Source organism: Mycteria americana, chromosome 2 (genome assembly GCF_035582795.1).
Source record: "Mycteria americana isolate JAX WOST 10 ecotype Jacksonville Zoo and Gardens chromosome 2, USCA_MyAme_1.0, whole genome shotgun sequence".
Classification (NCBI taxonomy): Eukaryota; Metazoa; Chordata; class Aves; order Ciconiiformes; family Ciconiidae; genus Mycteria; species Mycteria americana.
The window spans coordinates 138287905-138312690 of NC_134366.1; the positions used below are offsets into that span (position 1 = coordinate 138287905).

Below are 24786 nucleotides of genomic sequence, written 5' to 3' on the forward strand. Positions count from 1 at the left end.
CTGAGAGTAAAACTTTGAATTTGAAAAAAATGTGAATATAATGAGCCTAATTAAAAAAAAAAAATTAATAGGCTTGGTCACCAGACCTGGAAGTGGAAGAGAAAGTCAGCAGATACCAAATGCTGTCTGTGGTGGATCTACATACATATAAGCACACTCACTGTGCATGTAAGCACACAAAGTACTGATGCTACGAATAAGTTAACTTTCTGCACTGTAGTATAATAGAGTAAGTTTTTCAAAAGCACTTACAGGAACTGCCCAGCTGTCCAGGTTAGCCAGGGAATGGCACCTATCTAAATTCCTGTGGTGTTTGTGAGAAGCCCATCCTTCTGTGTTATAGCTAAAAGTACATCAGCGATCCTCTCCTAGGAGTACAGGTGCTCTATCTGTTTACATACGTACACTTATATAGATTCATACTGCCAGTTCCTCATGCTTCAGTCCTTGCATAGACTCCTCTGGTCCCCATGTGCTCCCGCTGCTTCCCGTGTGCAGTCATCAAGGAGAGTGGCCAGAGCAGCCATGCATTAGGCTCAGCTTCCACCCAAGACCACCCACCCACACGACTGCACAAGCTACCTTAACCTCTCACTGGGATAATGGAGGTGTGTACATTACCATGAGGAAATAGGCATGTTCTCTGTCTTCTATATATGTACGTCCATACATATTCTGTGCTAAAGATGCTTTATTCATATTCAAGCTAATCATGTCCATCTACGTAGGAAAACAAACTGTTTACCAAATAAAAAATCCCTCTTTCAAAGAGAGTTGCAGATCTTTGAGGGGAAGTAAACATATCTAGGAAGGAAGCTTTTTAAATTGAAAGAGTTCTCTATCTAAAGGAGATGTGAAAAGCTGTGCTCTTGCACAGTTTCTAAAGCCAGTGGACTTAAACAGGAACTTAAAGAAATGTGCAAACTGTGTTGCTGTTGTTCACTTCTGTGATATGATCTCCCAACTCAAGGCCACTTACTGGATCACTGAACCGTCAGTGTGTTATTGTACAGTATGTTTTCATAATGCCCCACACTGCTGAAGTGAGCAGGGATATAGCAAAGATATGTGGTTTTAAAATGGAATTTTAAAATTACCTTAAATTCCTTCATACACAGAGGTTACTCTTTATATTTGAAAAATACTTGGAGCCTTTTAGAAATTATATTACCTGGTAGCTGGAAAGCCACTTTCTTTAAAGGTAAAAAAAATCTGATATCAGAAGCCTGTTCGGAGCCTAGTGCACATCTAATTATCTTTCTCGGTCTTAATTATTTAGCAAGTGCTAATAAACTGCATGTATCATGACACTCATGTTTAATAAGCATATAAATTTAATTGATTTTTTTCCCTCTCTTTGAAGACTCACAGACACGGAATTCAATCACAAGGCCATGGCATTATAACTTCCAATATAACATCAGGTTTTAATAAGCCTCCTGTTTGCTGCACACATGTGCTTAAGACTGCCTGGAAACCAAATCAGTAGAGAAAAGGGATTACTTTAGATTACTTTGAAATGTGCATTGTTTGAAATGGCCTCTGGTGACCAGCTTTCACGAATGGCTGATTTTACTTGTGGGGCACGTCATCTGGCTCAATTATACCAGGCTCCTTTGTATGACAAGTGCACTTCTTGGCTGTGTTGAAATATGAAATTCTAAAACAAAGTAAATCAGATGGTGAGAAATAAATTTAAGTAACTGTATATTATTGGAAGTTTGTAACTTAGTAGCAGGCACTCTTCTTACTGAAAAATATGTGGGAATTTTCTGTTAAAACTTTCATGGATTTGAAGTTAATATAAAAATATTATTTTTAATTTTCTTTAATGTTTTGTTCAACTATATTAACAGCATTAAAATCAAAGACATATTTTCCTTTTCTCAAAGACAGATCATTTCTTCTACAGTTATGTATTTTTAAAGTGTTATTGGAGTTTGTTGTTTTACTCTGACATATGAAGTGTTGGAAGCTTTTACCTACTAAGAATATTCCTTAACCTGTACAAAGTTATAAAAGTGGGTTAGCAAGTGTGTATTATACTTTCAAGTCACTGCAGGCTTTTTCCTTTCCTGTCTGTAACTGTTTGTGAAATTACAATGTAAAAACGTAATATAAGGTTATGATTCTCCCTGCCTGCAATTACTTTAAATTATAGTTACTTTAAATTAATCTAGCCTGAGGCACTGATGATACATCATTATAATACACAGATTACATTTGGAAGGTGAGCAGATAACTGATTGATTAGTAAAGTGTGTTGGAAATCCAAGAGGTAATGATTAGATTAGACCCAGATAGGGATTACATTCTTTGTGTTCACTGTAAATCCTATACTTTACAATGAAGATTAGGGGATTAACCTTTAAGAAGAGATGGTAGGTTTTGCTTTCTCCTGACTTCTGCTGTACTGTAAATGTGTTTCCCATGGCTGCAGGCTTGATATTCCCACAGGAAACTGACCCACAGATTTACGTGGTCGTGCCTGGTAGTCTGAGATTGCAGTGTTTGCCTTTTAAATACAAGGTAGAAGTGTAAGATGTGAGAAGAGCATTAACATTACTAAACTTAAAACAGTCATCTGTCAGCAGCTTTTTCCACTTAAGTGCTTCACTGTATTAGTGAAATTGAGAGTTGTTATTGTTGTTGTAGGGTGTTACAAGCCTCTAGTCGTCAAGGCAATATGATTTAAGGAGAGATTTAAGACTTCTGAACCGCTAGGTTGCTTTGGTGCAGATGAACATCTCGCCTCCCTGACCTTTTATTATGTAATTTCAATCTGTCTGCACAATCTTTGTGCAATTACTAATCTCATGAAATTACTAATTTTGTTGGGTCTCTGACTGCACACCTGCTATGATTCAGACTGTGTCAGACTTTGAGAGGTCCATCTGCCCTTTGACATAAACATCAACCTTTCACAGAAGCTGTATGTGTGGGGCTGAGAAAACCCCTTTCACTCCCTTTAACCTTGGAGTTTCCATGTATGCAAAATGTTCGTGAGTACAGCAGCATTGCTAAACAGACACATTTCACTTTAAAGCAAAGAACTGAAAATGGTAGGCATAAACCACTGAATCTGACCTTTGTAGGGGCACTGGGAGGTGAAGCCACCTCCAGTCAACATGATGCCAGTGACAGCGATTTCTGGCACTACAGGCAGACTGGGAGGTTTTTGAAATGATGCTGACCAGGTGCCCATCAATGTGACCAACCTGCAAGGTCATACTGGAAATTACAAAGTGCTGTCAATAGCAGAATCCCTACTCTGCTTTTTTATGAATGATGAGAATTCTTCTTGTTGTCCTTTGCCTTTCTACTTTCCTTATGGAGAGTCTGATTTTAAGGAAACAGAGAACATTGGGGTCGTATGCCTGTGAAAAATGTTCACCAAAGCTAAAACTGTCAAGTCAGCAGGTCATAGGTAAAATACATAGGAAAATAATGCTCCTCTGCTTGGGGTAGGGAAGGAAAGCTCATTTTCTTGTGGTGATGGATATCTGAGGTTTTGTTTGTTTGAGAGTCTTTATCCATTTATTTATCAGAGAAACCTGTAAGAAGAAATTATCCAAGGTGATCTTTTGCATAAAGGAAATGAGGCAACCTATCACTTGCAATGGCAAGGCCTTCTGCTTCTTTTCCGTGCTTTCGATATATTCTTGTGCAAGTTCCTAACACTTGTCAGCAAATCTCAGAAATGTCCTAAGTAGCAAAACATTTGTTTGTGGACTATATCTTAATTATATACAACTATGTCAGTTTTTGGAGGCAGGGAAATCTAAGTACAGAGAAATAATCAGTAGGACACTGGATAGTAATGAGGAACAAAACACAACCACAAAATCGCTACCACATTAGGAGTTTCTTGAGTTAGGATCCCTGGGGTACCTTACATTCTCAATTCACTGGGCACATTTGTTGTTAATATCAAGGGAACAGAAACTGGAATTCTGGTTCTCAATCTCCACAGTCACAGTCCACATTATTACTAGTATTATTCTTACTGCTGTTTCTGTTATTGGCCAGAGTTGATCCATTTTTGTTTCGAAGGAAAGGCCACTAGAACAGCAGGCCTTAACCTATGACGTTGGATGATGCGATGTCCTCACTGCTTATGCTTGAAAGAAAACACCAAGACTTTGGTGCAGAGAAGACAAAGTTGTCTGCCCTTTGTTACCACTTGGTTGTGAATTACTGATGTGGGGCAATGCATAGCCCATGGTACTGGGCACGGACATATGTCCCATACCTTTACTCATTATCCCCACGTTTGATTTCAGATTTAGAAACAAGAAGGAAATCTGTTCACGTAAACCAGATTCCGTATGCAAGGATATGTGGAAGCCACATCTGTAGAATATTAAATATGAAGAAGTATATTCCATTATAAGCTTTACATCTTTAAAGCTTATAATGGAATATACTTGTGGATACTCAGTGCCCTGTTTCATAAACAAAGTGTATGATTCTGAGCAGATTATTTTTATTGGCCAAACACAAAATGGCACTTTAGGTGAACATAGTAAAAAATGTGGACATGAAAACAAAGTGGATTTTCAATGGGAAATGCTCTTTTTTGAAAACTGGCTGTCTTTTGTTATGTTCCAAATTAAGCACTTTCAGCCAATGCACTGAAAAATTTTAAACATTTCTTGGCCAAAATGAATACAAAATCTACAAATAGTTTCAAAAGATACTATTCTACCTTTTGCTTTTCTTCCTGGTCACTGAAAGATATTTTCTTAAAAGACCTAGAAATAAAGTCCTCCTAGTTTTTATTCCGCATCACAAGAAGTGGCACTGTAGCCCTTCTTTGCAGTGCCCTGCCAATGTAATTCAAGTTTCATGGGTAATTAATTCTCCATGCCAACGAGTCCTTGAACTGCCTGTTATAATACTAGCAGCATAGAACCAACTAAAGATCCAAGTTTTCCAATTTTATCCCATGAAAGGTGAGTACAAACTATGAATTTGTGCTCCTGTGGAAAAAAAAAAAAGAAAGAAAAAATTACATTTAGATGAGGAAAGATAGTTTCTTTGGATTTCTCTGGTTTCATTTGTTTGCTGACTACATTTCAGTTGTCAGGTATATTCTATAGGAAAAATATCATTTAAATTTTCCAAATAGCATATATAGAAGTTATGATCAGCCTTTGTTTACTTGGCTAGAGAAAAGCGTTTTATAGTACCGTCTTGATTTCTGAACACTGCACAAAAAATTTTAAGTTTACTTCCCCATGTGAATTTGAAAAGGTCCCTTTTAGAATTTCCTCTATTTTCATCTCTTTCTCAAGACAAATTACAGTGTCTGTAGGGGCACTTGTAGACTACCAGCCAGTATCCAACACAAACATTGCAGCCTTGTCTTCCCTATCAAGCCTGTATTTTGACGGTTTTCTTTACTTAATTTCCTTCTCGAACTGGGAAACATGCTGTGAAAGGACAAGGTGTCAAAGATCACCTTTTAGTAGATTCGTCGTATGCAAAACTGAAATAGTTATGAGCAACAAAAGGCGGCATTACTGTGCTCTTGTGCAAGAACCATTCAACGAATCTTGGATCATTAATTTTATATGTGTAGATCCATCCCGATATTTTCCTTTATCCATCAAGGGGAAAAAATCAGAGTTGGGAAAAAAAACTTTCATGCTCTTTCTCCTAGAAAAGAATTGCCTAGGGTGGCCCTAACTTGCTAAAGCAAAAGAATTTTTTGAAAACTAACTAATATAGCCTAAAAAGGGTGAAATGAAGAATACTTGTTAACGTTCATTTGGATTAGTGTAAATTTTATTAGCACTGAGGTGTAATTGTCAGGAACTTGCAGTTTCATACCGTGAGGGATTATTCAAACACGTTGGTGCCAACGTTTGCTCAGTGCAGTCAGGATGACTGCGCTTTCTGGGTCAACATTGTCTGAAAAAGTTTGCTGTACGGTACAACCGAGGTAAGAAACTAAACATTGAGTCTCACTTCAGGTAGCCTTTCGTGCTTTGTGAGGCGAGTCAAAGTTTTGCTATTTAAAGATCAGACATTTAGAGAAATTGTATTTCTGCTTTTGCACCAAGAGCATGTGGTGTCTGGTGGCTGTCAAAAGAAGGCTGACTTCTCCAGTAACCCTGTTCTTCGGGGCTTTTGTCAGCTTTTTTGTGACTTAGAACAAATGCATGGAAATGGAAGTATTTTTAAAAGCCAGTCCAGACTAATTACAGACTTCCAGTCTACTTATCTGAATGTTGTGTAATCACCAAAATGGCATTTAACCTTAAATGCCAATCCCCTGTATTGGGCTTTGCGGAGTGCTCTAATGTTAGTCGGAGGCTGGACTGTTTGTTGGTGCAGAGACAATGAAAGACAGGATTTCTCTGCAACAGACACTTGGGTTTTCCTTTTAAAGACGTTCACACTCTTCTGGTGTAATTACAGCCTGCCAGAGTGAAGAGCATGAAACTGTTTAGCTTGCGAAGCTTAAAATAAAAGGTGTATGTGAAAACTAGAACACAATCCTTTTTCTAGCAGTCCAGCACCAAGTCCCATCCCCTCCCTCTCCTGTGGCTTCTTCCCCTGAAATTTAGAGCACCTTCCTATTAACACGTTTTTAGGTGAGTGATGGGGCCCTTTTTGTCTTCTGTGTTGCTCATTAAATTATTTCTGCTTGTAGGTAATTAATCTGTTTGTAGTTAATGTTGCATGTCTGAATACAACGTCTCAGGTGTGGATGCACAGGTCTCCTTGTGAATTATGCTCCAGTCTAATTATATAATGTGCACCCCAGTTCCCATGCGGGCTTCCCCTCGGGCAGACCTCTTGAATGTTCTTGGGCTTGGGTGGTTTTGTGGGGGGTTTTAATTGACTGATGTCACCGTGCTTTATCGATAGTGCCAAAATAAAAACAGAAGGAATGTATGTGGCAGGTCAATACCCTGGAGGGAGCAGGCAGGACTCCGCGGTTCCTTTCCCACTCCCTTCCTTTTTGCCCCCAGATATCCCCTCCCTTCCCTTGTGTAACAGGACGGTTTTGCAGGGCTTCAGTCAGTAATGCCAAAAATGTTAAAGTGTAAGTGGCTACCCATTCCTCCCTGGGCCAATCAGTCATTTTCAGTCGCAGGTTTAAATCTGCTGCAGCAAAGCCAAGCCTCTGTGCTTGCATCAGGTCTTACAAAAGCAAGGCTGTTTGACTGACAGGCACGGAGAGGGGGTTCTGATAACGTGCTGAGCCGAGTCTGGAAGCGGAGTATCGAGGACAAGGCTGTGCCAGGGGTACTGTTCATTATGGATGAGGTACTCAGGTCCGTCGTTGATTGATTGAGGGACAGTTACGCTCTTTCACAATGCGGGGTAAGATCATCTGGACTGTCACTTAATATGAGCTTTCTTGTCCGTGGGAAGATGACTTTTCACATAGTGATCCAATGCAGATTGCAAATGACAGCCATGCTTCCCCCTCTGCTTTGTAAGGGTTTAGTCGCTCATGCAGGTGAGTTAACCTAAAATAGCTTTATTGCTTGCCAGGTGCCATATACTGGAATTAACTCTTATTCTCAGAATCTCAGGCTGCCTATAACTGTTGGAAAAGCACCTGCGTTTGATGACATAATATATATGTCCTTTATCTCTAGCAGCCAAGGTGCCATCTAACCGCTGCGTAGGTATGGTATTAAATTAAGGAGATGAGCTGAGGGAAATGCAAATTTTTTCTACTCTTTCCTTTCAGGACAGAGAAAGAAGCTGTAACGAACAGTTCTGGAGACTTTGAAGCACAGCCACAGTGCTGAGGTCTTTGACTGACAAGCCTTCTGCTTTCTTCTTCTTACAGGGCTCCTCCTACAGATGTTCTGAACACGTCTGCATCCCAGCAATTTTTTACTGCGCCCAGGTACTGAATGTAAGGAACGAGCTGCATAAAAAGAAGCGTGGGGTGTAGGAGAAGGAGCACTGTGAGGAGTATACCAGAAGTCATGCCTATACAAAATGCAGGCAGTGGCATGACTTCAAGCAAAAATTATTTGAGAAAGCATAGTTGCAGAATGACCGAGTTTATTCTTAGAAAATGACAGAATAAAGCTCTTATTCAACAATATGGCTTATAATCACATTAAATGGTATGTGTCAGGCTTGACTTCCCTAAGTGTCATCCTTTCACTGTGTGACTGGGAGTTTATTTATTGCTTGAGCAGAATTTCTTTTTCTCCCTACAGGTCTTGAAAACTAGAGCTCAGGCACTTCTGGATCGGTCTTTTCATTGAAATACTGGAACTACTATGAAGTCTTCTTGGTTTGCATTCATCTTGGCAGTGCTCAGTACTGAATTGCTAACAAGTCACTGTTCCACCGTCAAGTCCCCGAGGTTCAGAGGACGTGTGCAGCAGGAGCGAAAAAATATCAGACCAAATATCATCCTTGTACTCACAGATGATCAAGATGTGGAGCTAGGTGAGAAATAATTATTTGCTACTTCATTTTGTCACGTGTCTTTCAGTAATTTCTGCCAATCAGAAAGTACTTTAAATGCAGAAAAGGTACTGGTCCTAGAAAAATATCAGAATGTGGGACAAGTCTGGAAAATGAGTTCACAAATATTATTTAATAGCATTCATCACATTTAGTTATAGACTTTAGGAAATATATGCTTATCAAAATCCACCATGGAAGGCTTTAATCACCACTATAAAAGTATTTAATAATACATGCAAGGAAATACAGGTAAAAAACTTGCATCAAAAGCCCTTTTTCACTTTGTGACTTTCTGTAGCATTTAAAAATTTGAGCCTTACGAGGTTAACCTTTCCCTCAGTGCTGTATAGGTGAGTATCTCTATTCTCCACATATTTGTCACATGCATGCATGTCATCTGACATGTTTATGCACACAGACAAATCGGTCTGGTTTCAGGACATAAGCTTAATATTTCTAAGAATTATTAAAGTGTTTAAAATCCATCTGCTTTAAAACTATGCTATATATATATAAAAATAGGATAGTTTTACTTTCACAAGTATACTAAATATCTGAGCACAACCTGGACATATCAGCCAGAAGTGATTTTCACATATTTTTCTAAGGGTGGAAAAAGTTAAAACACTTGGATGATGTTCCAGGAGGCCTTTGAGTGTTTTCCATTAAGTAAGTTAGAAAGATATTAATGGTAGTTATGCATATAACTGATTTTTTGGTTCACTGCCCGAAGTGAAAAATCAAGGAGAGAAAGAGGATCATTTGAGGTTACCCCCGGGCAAATATTTTAGTTTTGGGGGTGGGAGGTAAGATCAAAAAGGTGAAAAAATGGCAAATCAATTTGAAATGAAATCTTACATTCTTAGGGTTTTTTTAATGAAAGACATGTTTTTAATAAAAGTATAGTGAATTTCTAAACAAAATGCCATATGACATTGAAAAATCAAAATGCTTCATTCCAGAAAACTTATAACAAAATAGTTCATTTGTTCTAAAATCACATACTTTCAGCCAGAAAGTTGTAGACAAAAAGTGGTCTAGATCTAAAAGCAATTCTTTAGTTGCTAGCATTTTTGTATTTGTCATGATGCAATAATAATTTACACAGTCCTTCAGGGTTGTGAGAACATAATTAATAAACTGTATTTCGTGACTAAGAGTTAATGCTTTTATGCAGCAGAGCTCCAAGTCCAGGCCTTTAGATCTGAGCACATCTTATCTTTTTTATTTCTCACTCTTTCAAATGTCTGCTCTGTTTAGCTGTGCTGCATAATGAATGGCTGTTCCCGGCTCTATTTTTGGCCTAAAATACAGCTGTTACAATAGGAATGCATTTCTTCTTGATAGAGTCGTTCTGAAAATTTCGTTAAAAGGGTCAAGTCACGTCTTCCTTTTTGTGGTCCGAAAGAGCCTACTTTCTCCAGGGCACTGGGGAAGGTAGGTCAGCAGACACACATCTCTGAACAACGTTACCGACTTGCTGTCTTCGATCTTGCAAGAGGGTTTGCAAGTGGTGAAAGAGCAGGAAGGACGTGGCAAGCCACTTTGTTCATATTGTGGAGCTCTTCTCTTTGAAAGCTGCTCTGGATGCTCGCTGGGCGCTCTGGCTCCTATTAGCAAGCAGTTGAGCAATAGCCTGGATGTGTATGCATTCCCACTGCATTGAATGAAGACACAGGTTTCCCCTTTTCATAGATCATTTCACAGGAAACAGGATTCAGCCCCAAGACTTACTGTACTGCATTATTCGCACTTCTACTAATAAATCATTCTGCTTATCTGAAAAGTAAAGCCATACTGTTTTCCACATGTGAATTGTCCCCTCACCCTTCGGTGATTCCTGAGAAAAATCTTAAGTTTCCCAAAGGTCAATGGGAAGTAACACTTTCTGACACAAACAGAAAAAAGCTTAGGCATTGCTATCCATAAATCACAAGACTGAAGTCTCTCAATATGGATTATTTGCTATTGTATTCCCAGCACAAACATTTCTAAAAGCTCTTCTAAATGAATGCTTGAACATAAAAGCATATAAGGTATGTTATAGACTTCAGTCAGGAAGAATTTGTCTCCAGAGCACACATAAGCATTGAACCAAAATATTCAGATGCCTGAGTGCAAATGATATACAGGGGAGTTATCCAAAGTAAAACTTGCAAGAAGCAGGGAGCTTGCATTTAGTTAGTGCTCAAAGTATAGGAGTATGCACATCTTCCTATTGATCTGCACCATCCCTCTGAGTTTTGCATTCTGAACGCAAAGAAGTTCAGCAGAGCTGCTGTCTCATTCAGCTTCTCAGATAAAACCCACAAATTGCCCCACAACTCCAGTCAGTTCCTAGCTATGCTGGGAGGAATGTCGCACAGAGGAAGGATATTACTGATCAGCTGATGGATGGCAACTTAAGTGGTATAAAGCAGCCTGGCGCAGCTCTTGAAGAAACTCAGCAAATACTTGGGCCCAGAAGCTGGGAAATGACTGGGCCTCTGTGCCCTTTCCTTCCCCCACCAAGATCCCGAGGGTAGAGAAATAACTGCCTAACACTGAGGCAAAAGGGCATCTTGCTCACGGCAAAGCAGCAGCTCCCAGAACTCAGAACTGCCCAGAACTACTGCCCTCCTGCAGACAACGTACTGCTGCTTTTCAGGGCAGTGGCCCCAGCTCCCACTGGGGTCAGGTCTATACTCTCTTCAGGCATTAGTACAGGTATTTCCAACTTTTTCCTCACTCTTTAGTCTCTTTCCCTGTCCTCCAGATTCTCTATTGCTTGCACACATCAGTACCTCAAACCATGACCCCCCAATCATTCTGATAATCCTCACTGTGAATTATATCTTGCATAATGTCAGAAAGGAGTGAAAACTAATGAATACGTTGGCAGTTCCAGTGTTTCTAACCCAGAGCCTTTGAGATGTCAGAGAAGTGGGAAAAGGTTAAAAAAAAAAAAAAAAAAAAGAGGGAAAAATCTATCTGAGACAATTACTTTTTTCTGTAGCCTTGTTTATAGCCTAATGCACCACTCAGTGAAATCCATATAAACCACCCACTGAGTACTGCAGTGGGTGAAGAGATCACAGCATCGTCTAGATACATCATATCAGGCATAATTTGCCTGGTTTGCTTTCCATCTTCACTAGAACTTTCAAAGCACTTAACAACACAAGCTGAAAAAATGGGGATACGTGCTGAGATCTAAGTCCATCACCTTCCTGGGGCCTTGCATATAACCCAAGTAAGGACAAGGTGGCTCTAGCCATCCCTTTGTAGAGATGTCCACCTGTGTTACATTGGGATGAAAATCCATAGCAACTTTAAGACTTGTTATGAAACCTTGTTTACCAAACATATTTCTTGATATACGAGAATAGACTGAGAGGTGACACTGAATTTCTTGCCTGACAAAACTTGCTAACTTCTGTGTCCAAAGTGGCTGTTCCCAGTTATCTGGTTCCCCTCAGGTGCTCCCCAATCGCTCATGTAGAGCGCGAGTGTCCTGCTGCCAGACAGCACCTGAGTGCGTGTGCCCTGAAGACTGTGGGCCAGATGGTAAAGAGTACAAGCTGTGAGGAGAGCTACAGACAGCAAAGGATTGTAACTTATATCAGCAAGTTTTATCTTCTACTTACGTTCTGTTTTCCAAATGAGGAAGTCTCACCCGCTTTGAAGTGCCTATTCCAGAATTTCCAGAGGGGCTAAATGTATTATCAGTGTCAGTAAGTGCATACCTGGAGGAAAAACTTACCCATAAACAGCAGGTTTGCAAGAGCGGAGGGCTGACCAAGCAGAGGAATGAGGAAGCTCTCTAACAGCTACTCATTTATAATGCATAAAGGCATGAAAGTGCACATCAGCTCTGCTGCTGTTACCGTGCATTAGCGTACCTGAACAGAGCACTTTCCGTCTGAAGACCTACAAGCACTTTACAGCTGAGCTCTCAGTAATAAACTGTGGCACTTCAAAAATGGGAGAGCTATGGCGAAACCAAACCAAAACAAAACAAAAACTGAAAAGAAAAAGCCAGCCTCGGGTCTGAGATAAAGACATGTAGACTGAAGACGATCTCTCATTTGACTTTTAGTCAACAACTCAGTGAAATGCTCCCACTCATACAAATGGAGACCTTTTGTGCTCAGAGACCTCTCCATTACTCTCCTACTTCTCTATATCTCTAAACACATGGGGTTTGCCTGTATTGAGTTCAGGAAAGCATGAATGCAGATGCTCTGCATTTAGAAAAGAGGAGCTGTGAAAGAAGAAGAGTCCAAAATGATGGTGACTTATACGCAGGATATTAAATGTATCCTTAAAGATACAGACGTTGGCACTGCACCAGGAAATGCTGATGAGCTAACTGCCTCTTCCTTTTTTTAATCAAACAATTTTGATGCAAAAGATTTCATAGTCGGCACTGACTCCTTAGCCTCAAAACAAAACAGAGCATGCTTAACTTCAACTAGTAGAATAATTTGTAAGATTTTACTGCTTACACCTAAAGTTGAGCATCCTTGGCAGTTTTGTGGTTTTACAGACATGTCTTTCATCTTTAAAAAAATTATTTTTCTTCATTTGGGTTTCAAGTGACCCAAATAAAACCACCAAGAAAAGTCTTATTGTATCAGTGGAATCAATGAATTTAAATTTAAGCCCAGTGCTGTCAACTGTGCAAAATTAATTGTAAAAACAAAGAGAAAAAAGAAAGTAGAATTCCAGAAACCTCTTTTTACCATCAAAATTGTGCAACTATTACAATTCACAAACTTGTTTCCTGGACACATACTGCCATATCCACAGTTCACCCTCACCCTTCAATCTTTGCTCTGTTGGATAACAGAAAGAGCAAAGTTTGACAGCTGTCAGCAAATACTGACAGACCCTATCAGGAGCTGCTCAGTCTTTCTGCAATCTGAAATCTGCAAGCCCTGCCTGTCTCACCTTGTTGGTCATGAAGAAGTTTTGAAAGATGCAAAAAATGTCTTTGTTCTTTAAACTGGATCAATACAGTTTCTTGAGAAAGGTGCTGAATTTTGCCAATATTTTTGCATACAGATTCATCCCCAAAACCTGCTTTTGAGCATAGTGCTTCAGTATCAGAGCCAGACATGCTGGTCTTGTGTCCAGAGAAACTTTCCTCTAGAAAAATTGTTACCAAATTGTCTCTCTCTTCTCCCCTATCTCTCACTCCCTCCCTTACCTTCTTTCTCTCTCATTCTGTCTGAGTATCTGATAAAATGGAAAGAATTGTCACAGGTAATCTCAGAATTTTACGTATTTTACTGTCACATTGATTATGATGTAGTCTGTGTAACATACTGTGTTGCTACAGCAGTGTTTGAAGAACGGTTGGTCTATAAATTTGATACGGCTCTAAAGATTTAACACGATTTCTAGATTAGTCTGTATTTTAATTTTGTTTTGAAGCCTGAGAAAAATTTATTCCTGGAATCCTGAAAAGTATTTTTTGTGATATAATAAAAATCTTATCTTTTCTCCTAATATTACCTAAGCTATGGAGTAGTACAGACTGATGTCCAAAGGCAAGCTAATCACTGATACTTTAGTTTTAATGGCATAGTAGCAGCCAATGTATTCTAACTGTTTTTTGCAGCACAGTGATGATCGGTACCTCTTATTGCAGGGTCCTTACAAGTGATGAATAAAACCAGAAGGATTATGGAGAATGGAGGGGCTTCTTTTATCAATGCATTTGTAACCACCCCAATGTGCTGCCCATCACGTTCCTCCATGCTGACTGGGAAGTATGTGCACAACCACAACATATACACCAACAACGAAAACTGCTCTTCTCCCTCATGGCAGGCTACTCACGAGCCACGTACCTTCGCTGTGTATCTCAATAACACTGGGTATAGAACAGGTAAGAGACAAATCAACACTAGTTCTTTGTTTAAAGTGAAGATGGCAGATATTCAGCAATGGGTCTCGAATCACTGCCTAAAATGAAGCGACTATTGTCCCAAACTGGGTTTACAGAGCAGAGTTTTAGTGTTATGGAGAGGAAAGGTAGTATTGCCTGCTGGTCCAGATCCACAGCTAACGGCCATGTAAAGAAACTCACTTGTAATGGAGCAGCATATTTTCATATTTGGATGTCCCAGGTGGGAAATAAGCTGTTGGGCAGTTACACCTAGTGTGAGAGGTGCATTTTAGTGGCATTGTGGGTCTGAACTGGCAGTTCCAGCCGTGATTATGGTCAGTATTATGGCCTGCTTGTGGACAGCTGCTAACAGTTATGGAAGAAGATGTCAGGGCCAGGCTGGGGACTGGTGCCAAAGACCTCACAGGAGCGAAGTGTCTGTCATGGGAGTGAAACAAGGTGAATGGTATAATTTAAACTTTGCCATGGAGCAATATTTCATTTGCATTTTCTGAAAAGGAATAGAAACATGCCTTTAAGAAGAATTGTTCTGCTGTGCACCAATAAGATTTGATAGTTTTCTTGTAAATTCCTGGTGGTTTTCCGTAGTCAGGAGATCCCTTTCCTGCCTACAAAGAACTCTTCTTATTCCTCTCGTCTGTGCTTCAGCTTGATGTAAAACCTGATTCATTTCTGCATCACCTATCCCCTAAGATTCAATCCGTAGACACGTTAAGCTCCAGCCTGACTTCCCCTTTGCAAGGTACGGGAGTTGTGCGAGGTCATCAGGGTGCAATTTGTCCAGAAGCGTCATTCGACTACAAAGACTCTCCTTTACAGGACCAACGAGGCACAGAGCTCAGTGCCAACTGTGTTCCTTACAATGTAATTGGCAGCAAAGAAATTTGTCTCTATCAGCGGCTAAGGCACAAGAACGGATCGCTTTCAAAACATATAGCAGCCGAATGTCTCTGTGCTGTCTGCTTGTCTTAATTCTCTTAATGCTGCTATATTCAATGCCTTAAATTTATCTGCCTGTTTGCCATCTTTTCTTCACCACACAGACAGCTCACTCTTTTCTTCTGTCTCTGTATCTGTAGTTCTGGAGAGCTTCCCCATCCTGTTTAAAAAGCAAAACCAGAAAAATATTTAACTTCTTTGAACCTGGTGTTGGCTCTGACACGTGCTGAATAGTACTTCAGTCTCTGTTAAGCTGGTTTCAGTGAAGTTACCATCTGAGTACAGCACTGCTAAACCCGAGTAAGGGTCAGCATCAAGGCTTTGGAGGAGAAAAAGAGGGGAGAGAGAATTGACAATCACTGCTAGAAAAGGTGCTGAATTCACCCTAAAATATAAGCTTTATCTCATGGCTTACATCTCGGAAATCCTTTCTGCGTGATCTATGGCTGCTTCATGTGGGACCTGGCTTTCCTGTTCTTAAAAAATTTAGTATCTTATTGATTTGTAATCTAATACTTGCACAACTAAATGCCTCATGCGTAAACTGGATAGCTCTGTCACTAGCCCTCTCTGCCCATCTGCGTACACTCTGCTTTGGGTGTATCTTCTGCACTGCCTTGTCTATGAAGGCACATAGAGATGTCTACTAAATGCAGACTTGGCCCTATTAAATGGAAAGGAAAAAGGGGTCAAAAGAAAAGGAAAGGGAAAAAAATCCCTTTCCAAAGGCAGGCAGAGAGAACATCAGTCCTAAAACTGTCAGGATAGGTGAGTTTTAACAAGGGGCAGGAAGGAGAAAAAGGAAACGGAAACAAATGAAAATCCTTGTATGAAACTCCAGTTCTGACTAAGGTACATTGTTTGACCCTATAATAATATGGCCCCAAAGAATTTATCCATTTACTCCTTGTAACATGAGCCTACCTTCTAATTACCCCACAATTATTTTTTGAAGTGGCAGCTTAATTAACAGCAGATCTTATAATACATTTTTCAAGGACAGTGTTGCCTCATTAAAAAGTCATCAAAAGTCCACTAACCAACTAATAATCTACACTTCACAGCTAGAAAGTTTAGTAAAATTGTAATGACTCAAAAATACCTGGGAGTCAAGAATAATTGGGAGTGAAAAAGAGGGAACGGGGGAGAGAGAGTGGCTACGTGCCACATAGACTAGTCGTGACTCTGTGCTGATGCTGCAGACGCTGTGGGTATTTACCCTGTGCCTTTCTACATGTTTTGAGAGGAAATCAGTATCCTCCTCAATGGGAAGCTGAGGCGGAGAAAGAGAAGTGAGCAACCCAAGGCGACTCGCAGTTTGTTGACAGCCCTGATAAGGCACTGGTCCAGAGAGCTCCAGTCCAGATGAGAAAATGTGCGAGACCTCCAACCTGGTTCTCTGTTTAAAATGATGAGGATTTAGCTCTCACTTTTTGCATAGGATCAAATTATTATATAAGTCAGCCGGTGGAAATAAAGGGGTGGGGGAGTGTTTATATAATGTCCTTACTTCTCTTTACTCCAAATAGTTTCCAACATCTATAAAGCATCCGCTGTCTAAACCTGCCGCGGCCTTAACTAAACCCTCTATACTGCAATTGATCACATGTGGGCAGACTGCTTATGAGGGGAGCCCTGCTGAAGCCACAAGGACTCCACGCAAGCACAGCAGGCCATTTAAAGAGAGGTCTGAAATGTGCTCTAATAAACTGCGGTCATAATTAGAGCCCACTGGGAAAACCTGGCAAAGAACAGAATGTTTTTTTCTTTCCTTTTTCTGTTTTACTCTTCTACTCCTGTTCTACTCTGATGTAACCTAATGGAGGTGTTGCATTTCATGGAAACATCCCGTTTTGAAGATTATATGTCAGTGCTAAATCATAGGCAGGAACTGTGCTGGGTGCTAGCAGGGCAGACAATATTCAGAAACAACACTGCCAAACCAAAATCACTTTTGCTTCTAATTATCATTAAAAAAAATCCCAAAACAATTAAGGATGTTTCAATGTTTACAGTTTCCCTTACTCACAAGCTGTATGCTAATGCAGCAATGAGTCAACTGCACAGCTTCCTGGTTGTTGAAAGTCCACAAAAATGGTAATATTAAACTAGAATTCATAGGAAATAGCAAGGAAGACACAGTAAATAGGTAGGAAGAGAAAACAAAGCAACTCTGGAGAGCTTCAAAGAGATGAGACATTTGTTTTAATTACATAGGCTCCAGCTGCTCATACTGGGGAGGAAAAAGGGTCACTCTGTAATCACTTTCAAATTTTGTGGAAATTGTGAAAAAAGCTTGAGAAGTTTTCTTTCATCTCATAGTTTTTAATGTCAGTAGACATGCCTTCAGCTATTTATATTCAGAAATTTTATTCGTAAGATTATTAGGTGCAGGAGTTAAAGATTTTGCTTTGCATTTTCTAAAATATTGGCTGGTTATTTGCTGTTCTTTCAGTCCTTCCTGTGGTGCTGTTGAAGCCTCTTACTTTCTTTGCCTTCTACTGTTCTGTCCCAGCCCTACAGCACGTAGCCTTGCCTCTCAGATGTGCTCTTCGGTGTTGTCAGTTCACACTGCCATTCACCTACACAAACACAAAGGAAAACTCCAGGAACTCAACCTTGGCTTCCTCCAGTAGGAAAGGAGGATTGTGCTACATCTTCATAAGCAAGCAGTAGCTGAGCATTGTCTTAGAATTTTAGAACAGAGAGCCATGACAGCAGCACAGCCAATATCCAGGAGACATAAATGCAACAATCATTTTATCATTAAATGGTGCGTCACACTTTGTATACTGTGGGATTTTACGTTTTTACCAGCTGAAGTTTCATCCCTTTGCAAATATGAAGAGAAATGTAAGTTTAAAATTCTCACCCTGACTTAACATGCGTATGCATTCAGAGCCCTCTCTGCTTAGTGTTAATTTATAAAACTATTACTCTCTAATCCTCCCTCCTCTTAGCCTTCACAACCAGTGTAACAGTGCAGGAGACAACAGGAGTCTGCCCTGGCTCAGTGACCACTGACAGCCTCACAGCAACATGCCAAACTCGGGACCAGGCTCCCCCCTTATGGAGCCCCACCTGAAAGAATAGAGATCACCAAATTAGGCAATTATTTGCTTATATTTTTTAGGATCGTCTTTGGGAAGATGTATTTCCCAATATTTTATTTCTTGCTTAGAAGTATCAACTGATCAGAATAACATTCAGGACTCATGCATGCAAGGGTCCTGATGGCATTCTCAGCCTTTTGGGGGACAAAAATGGTAACGTAGCAAAGTTAAGCAACTTGAACGTTAATTTCTAAATGCTTGCATCTGTAAAACTTAAAACTCAAGAGGTGACCGGACATCAAGATGTCACTATCTGGCATGTTTTGACGTTAGTGACAGACTTCTGTGTAGTGATGAACAGAAATGGTCACTTGCTTGACATCTAGTTAATATGTTCAACAGTTCACGTCAGCTTCTGATGCGTGTCAGTTGACATCTGTCACTTATGGGTACAGTTCTTAGCGTAGTGACCAAAGAACTAATAAAATGCTGAGATGGCAAGAGACTGAAAGCTAAGGAGTATTTAAACTGTGCACCATTCCCTTCTGACACACAGGGACCAGTTATCTTTCATAAAGGGTGCAAAAGCTATGCCTCCTGAAGGTGTGGGCAGACAATACGTTTCCTCTGGAGGCAAAGCCAGTGTGTTTCCTGTTCACAGCCTTACAGTACAATTCACTGCCAGCACATGCTATTTTTAATCTGCATCATTTCAGTGACCTAATTTGTATCCTGCCTCATGCACCCTTTCAAAACAGAGAGGGTGACAGAATATGATACAGGGGTGGGAAAGAGTGAGCAGGGAATGAGTCCTGGTTTTCAAAATATTTCTAAAGTGAAAATAGAGAGAGAGAGAGAACTCCAAGCATCCAGGTTCTTTCTTAATTGGTATAAAAGAGGCTAGGGTGCATCAAACAGAATTTAACTTGTAAATATTTTAAATAATTAAAAATATGCCTCACTTTTCACAATAAAATTGCACTTTCAGTCAAACTAAAAAATGGATAAATAAAAGTGAAATATGCTGAATATATTCAAGTAGTCCACAAAAAGTGAAATGTAGAAGAAGGAAAAGGCTGAAAAGGATAACATGCAGGATTTTCTAGTTCTATGGTATCATGTGAAGTGAAACTTTTTTGGTTTCTGTCCAGGACCTCATCAAAAACCACAGCATGTCTGCCTACTGTCGTGGTTTAATCCCAGCCAGCAACTCAGCCCCACACAGCCGCTCGCTCACTCCCCCTTGGTGGGATGGGGGAGAGAATCAGAAGGGTAAAAGTGAGAAAACTCGTGGGTTGAGATAAAGACAGTTTAATAGGTTGAGCAAAAGCTGCGCACACGAGCAAAGCAAAACAAGGAATCCATTCACTCCTTCCCATGGGCAGGCAGGTGTTCAGCCATCTCCAGGAAAGCAGGGCTCCAGCACACGTAACAGTTACTTGGGAAGACAAACGCCATCACTCCGAACGTCCCCCATTCCTCCTTCTTCCCCCAGCTTTATATGCTGAGCACGACGCCATATGGTCTGGAATAGCCCTTTGGTCAGTTGGGGTCAGCTGTCCCAGCCGTGTCCCCTCCCAGCTTCTTGTGCACCCCCAGCCTACTCGCTGGTGGGGTGGGGTGAGGAGCAGAAAAGGCCTTGACTCTGTGTGAGCACTGCTCAGCAGTAACGAAAACCTCCCTGTGTTATCAACACTGTTTCCAGCACAAATCCAAAACATAGCCCCCAAACACTAGCTACTATGAAGAAAATTAACTCTATCCCAGCCAAAACCAGCACACCTACTTATGCTTAAAACAGAATTCTGTGCTATTAAATATTGTACAGAAAACTGTACACTAAAAGATTTTTAGCAAGTTTACGCATTCGAGTGCTTCATTTAGGAAAATCTGGATAGAACATTGTCTGTGCAACTGTTTCATCTTTCTTGTTCACGTGGCCAAATGATAGTCTTTAACTACATAATAACATGTCGCTTTTTGGAGGGTGAATTTTCCTCAGTTTAAAAACATAGACCAGTTCTATCAAGTGGCATGATGCCAGCATCTACATCAGCAAGGACGGGGATCTCAGATCCCCTCTGCAAAACTCGACTGCTTTCTTACAGAGTTACTAAGCAGAGTGGGTTTTTATCACATATATGTGGGCTGGGGGTGGCAGCTATAGGTTTTCAGATGTCTGCTGAAAGGAAGGTACCAGTGAGACTCAGGAGTCCTTCCAGGCATTGTTGTGTCCTCCCCACTGTCCAAAAGCACTTCTGGCTCCCTTCATCCTACCCTGTTAGGCGGAGCAGTCTCCACTCTTCAGTTTTCTCATCCCAGTTTTCTGGCCCTGCAACACCTCACCTTGGCCTCTGCTCTCAGCCTTGTCCCCCAGCCTGTCTGTCTTCAGGTCGTTCCCACCCTCCCTCCCCTCCTGGGTCCAGTCAGTCCTTGACGGACACATCCTGTTCCCACCGCTTACCCTTACTGATCTCCTTTCCCAGCCTGATCGGCAAATCTGCTTCTCTCACCCCCCTTGCCTTGTCAGTCACGGCTTCTTTCTCCTTTCTGCACTCACTGTCCAGTTTCTTGGTTGACGTTGCCAGTCTTGGGCCCCCAAGCCCCCACTGCTTTCCCCCTCTCAGCTCCTTTGCTGGATCTCCTGCCGTTCCCCAAACTGCTTGCCCTTATCTGGTCATCTCCTGCCCTCTGCATTTCAATCAACTTTCTCCCACCTACTGACACCACTCACAGGTGGACAGGGAATAAAATCCCAAGGTGCTCAGACCTCCAGCACACACAAACTGCAGGTTTTTTTTCAAAACTGACCAAAGTTTGGACAGATTTTCACCAGGATGCTAAAAGGTGCCTCCTTGACAGAGAGTCCATCATGTCTTTGACAGAGTTCGTGCTCTCGGTGCAGAGCATGGAAGTGCTATCAAATGAAAGCTTGTATAATTTTTTTCAGATGTTAAACGTAATTCCTTTTCCATTACTGCGGTTCTCAAAGTTGGCTACTGTTCGGGCTAAGAAGTTTCAAAAAATTCAGCCTGAGGCAGACATCCAGCGTGGAAAATTTCACTCCAAGTATAAGAAAGTTATAAGCAACTGAAAACAGGGTCTTATAATGAGAAGTGTCAGACAACATCAATACTGGAAAGTGCTACCAGCTTGGCCCATAATACAGGCTTTGTTAAAGACATCACCCAGGCTAACGATTGCTATATCAAGTTATAGGCTAATGCCTTTTGCAACTGCTGAGTTATAAAATCTTTAATGCTCTTTTTGGTTACAATGGTAAACCTGGCAGCAACTGGGAAAGACCCACAAAGCTGGAGAAAAAGTAGAAAACCTGGGGTTTTCTACTGCGGTTAAGTTACAAGACTGGGAACTGCGAAACCTGAATAATATTCTTGGCAATGCCACAGGCTTCCTGCGTGACTTAGGTCTAGCTGAAAGTTAACCTCTTGGTGCCTCAGTTTCCTCACCACATTTTTGGGACAGTGCTTATTTCATTTCCTAGGCAGTGCTGGCATACTGAACTGGCTTCCTGCACTTTAATGACGTGATACACTAATCCTCTGTAATTTTTCAACAGAAGGGGAAAGTCAAACTGCTTGGGTTTGAGTCTATCGCTTGCATAATGGGAAGAAAGCAAGGAGGAATTTACTGGAATAATCCGGAAGCTGCAGTTTTGTTGGGCTCTGTCCCCAGAAGCACAGAATCACTGTGTGTCAGCCCTGAAATGTCATATAAACAGTGCTTCGCAACTCCTGTAAATGGTTTCCTGACTTTGTTAAAGGAAGTGGGCTGTCTGCTTAAAGCTCTTGTCTGGGTCACGGTGACTAAACCTTACTGCAGCATGCCTTTTTAAAGGTTTGGGTTTGTTTTAAATCGGAAATGTTCCCATAAGCCTCAACAAATAACAAGGGCGTAGAACATAATATATGTCCTTTGATCCATGGAAGTGCAGAGATGTCTTGCCAGTAGATGTAGCCCAGTTCACCTGTACGCTAATCCACTAATGCTGACAGGAGTTAGGGGACTAATTCTATTGTGTAATACTGTAAACATTAGTCATAAATGCTTGTAGAAAATACTGGGTAAAAAAGTACTGGCAATTAGGAGAATTTGAATCACATTCAGCTATAAATATCCTGGCTTCAAATTCCAGAGATCCCCTGGGTCAAATTCTCCTTGTCTTGCACCCATTGCAAGCCCGTGGATCTCATGGTCCAGTTCAGGTCTCATTAGCTAATCGCTAAAGGGAAAACAAAAACCTGTATTAAGGCATCTATTCATATTAGATACCAAACATGTATTCTGCAGCCACTCCTGAGACGCATCGATATCTGTATAACTGTTCACCATGCCATGTGTTGTTGTTTGCATAAACTTAATTGAACATACTCACACAGAATACAATTATTCTGATATACTAAGCTACTCTACATGTGATTAAAAAATAACAATGTGTCCTGGGAACAGTTAGCAAAACTGCCAGAATGCAGATAAACACTGTCTTATTAAAATGCAAAAATCGGCATTTATCTTTCCTGTTATCCCTGTGGGGGCCATTACACGCAATAATGAAAAGATGTCCCTTGACTTTTTACTTTTTAATGAGGCTTTTACCCATTGAGTCATAATCTCTGTTTTATTAATTACAAGCAGAAATGGCTTCCTAAACCCTGTAACTGCTGAGTGCAAGTGGCTTCTAAAGCTGAGCATTCCCAGTCAGTACTGAGACTTGGGCAATTCAGCAAGTGTTGGGCTACAGCTAAGTTAAGGATGTGGGTTGACTCTACAAGCCAAGGATGTGAAGATCCAGCAAGGACATTTGCACATCACGGTGTCAGCTCCTGGGCAGTTCTGTGACATGTTCCATAGTGCTTTAATTGTTTGCAATCCTCTGGTTAACAAAAAACAACTAGGACACCTATCGTGATTACTTGCTGATTATTATTTGGCCCCATGGACACTACTGTGCTTTCCTTTTACTCTGGCACTTGTCTTCATTCAGAGCGTGAAGAGCCAGACACTGACTGCTGGCGCTGGGCTCCAGCTCTGACTCACTCGCCCTATCCTGTACTCAGTGGTACTCAGAAAACCCCATGGTGAAGGGACTGAACTCTTGTGTTTCAGTAAAAGCCTGGCTTTTCCCTTCATCTGTCTAATTACTCATATCCTCCTGAGCTTTTGACCAACAAACCACTCTTGGTTAAAGCAATTTGGCAAATGTGATCCATTATCACGGCTACCGCTGCTTCTACTAGTATTCAGGGCTTTGCTGTACGTTTGACAGGGGAACTGCTTTATTCTACAACAGGGGGAAACATCTATTTCTGCAAACTGTCACTCAAGGAGCTGCTTAAAGCTTGACAGCTCTGAGATTATTTTTATGATAAAATACTAAATCATTGCCAACACAAAGGTGAATGGTTCAGGCTGTCAATCCGAACTCTCATAAAGTGCACCGAAATATGGGGTTCAGGGCGCCAAAGGGGAACTAACAAAACATTATTAAAGTTGGAAAATTAAGTAATCTAAAGCAAGGAAATTCCAAGATGAATTGGCCCCCACCAGCTCCAAGCCTCCCTTTCCTTTTCTAAATTCAGTTTATCTTTTCTCGTCCTTATGCCCCAGGTAATTTCATCTCTGCATTTTATGCTGGTGACTTTCTCTCAGGTAATGCCTGAGTATCAAAAGAGGGAGGAGAGGAGGAGAGAAAGAAGCTGCCTGTTCTTTGTTTTAGTGCCAAAACTGAAACTGGGGACTTTCTCAGGTCCATAAAGGAACACCCTATGGGGACACTAAACTGAGAAGCTGTAGTAAGTCTTTCCTGATCATCTGTGTGCTACAGTTTTTCAGAGCTTGACCATTTTGAGACAGATTTTCATAGCCACCTCTGTTATTTACTAAGACACTATATCAAAACCTGCAGACACTAGAACTTCTTAGAGAAAAGCTTGCCAATGATTTTTAAATGGGCAAACCCATTTATTTTTCCCTAGCCTTTTTCTTGGAAATTGCTGAACTGTTTGGCTAAAATGTTCCATAGAGCAAGATGCAGCCTGAGTCAGATAGCATGGAAACTGTCATCACTAATGATTGAAGTTTGGCAAGACTGTAAATAGCAGAGTTCAGGTTTCAGTATTAGTCAATCTTAATTATAGGTGGGGCTATCAAACCATCCTACATGATAAATTGCCATAACTTTCATTTCACAGCTTGAAAGCCTCTGATCTTTGTGGGAGGCAGGTTGGCAGTAGAGTCCTTTACAGATGAGCGCAGCACACAGAGGTTCCTCAAGGTCATGCAGTAGCTGCTGATGGATCTGGGGTGGCATTCAGGAGGGCTGACCTCAGATCTCCCCTGTAACCACAGACTGTCCTTGATTTTGCTTGGCTCAGTAATGCTTCCTCTCTCTCAGGCACATCACTCTCCCATACTTTTCTTCAC

The 24786-nt window shown here is 40.9% G+C and overlaps 1 protein-coding gene across 8 annotated transcripts in view; it reads left to right on the forward strand.

The window, feature by feature from the left end:
- The window catches only part of SULF1 (sulfatase 1), a 125869-nt gene that overhangs the window by 51248 nt on the left and 49835 nt on the right, over window positions 1-24786 (forward strand). For 6 of the 8 annotated variants that reach the window (XM_075494793.1, XM_075494791.1, XM_075494794.1 and 3 more), the window contains 3 exons: window positions 7817-7876; window positions 8199-8433; window positions 14090-14329. In XM_075494793.1, coding sequence (XP_075350908.1) covers window positions 8262-8433; window positions 14090-14329 — 412 coding nt within the window. In that variant the 5' untranslated portion in view covers window positions 7817-7876; window positions 8199-8261. Of the gene's footprint in view, window positions 1-7816; window positions 7886-8198; window positions 8434-14089; window positions 14330-24786 lie in introns of those variants that run through there. The other 2 variants (XM_075494795.1, XM_075494796.1) reach the window with 2 other exon arrangements.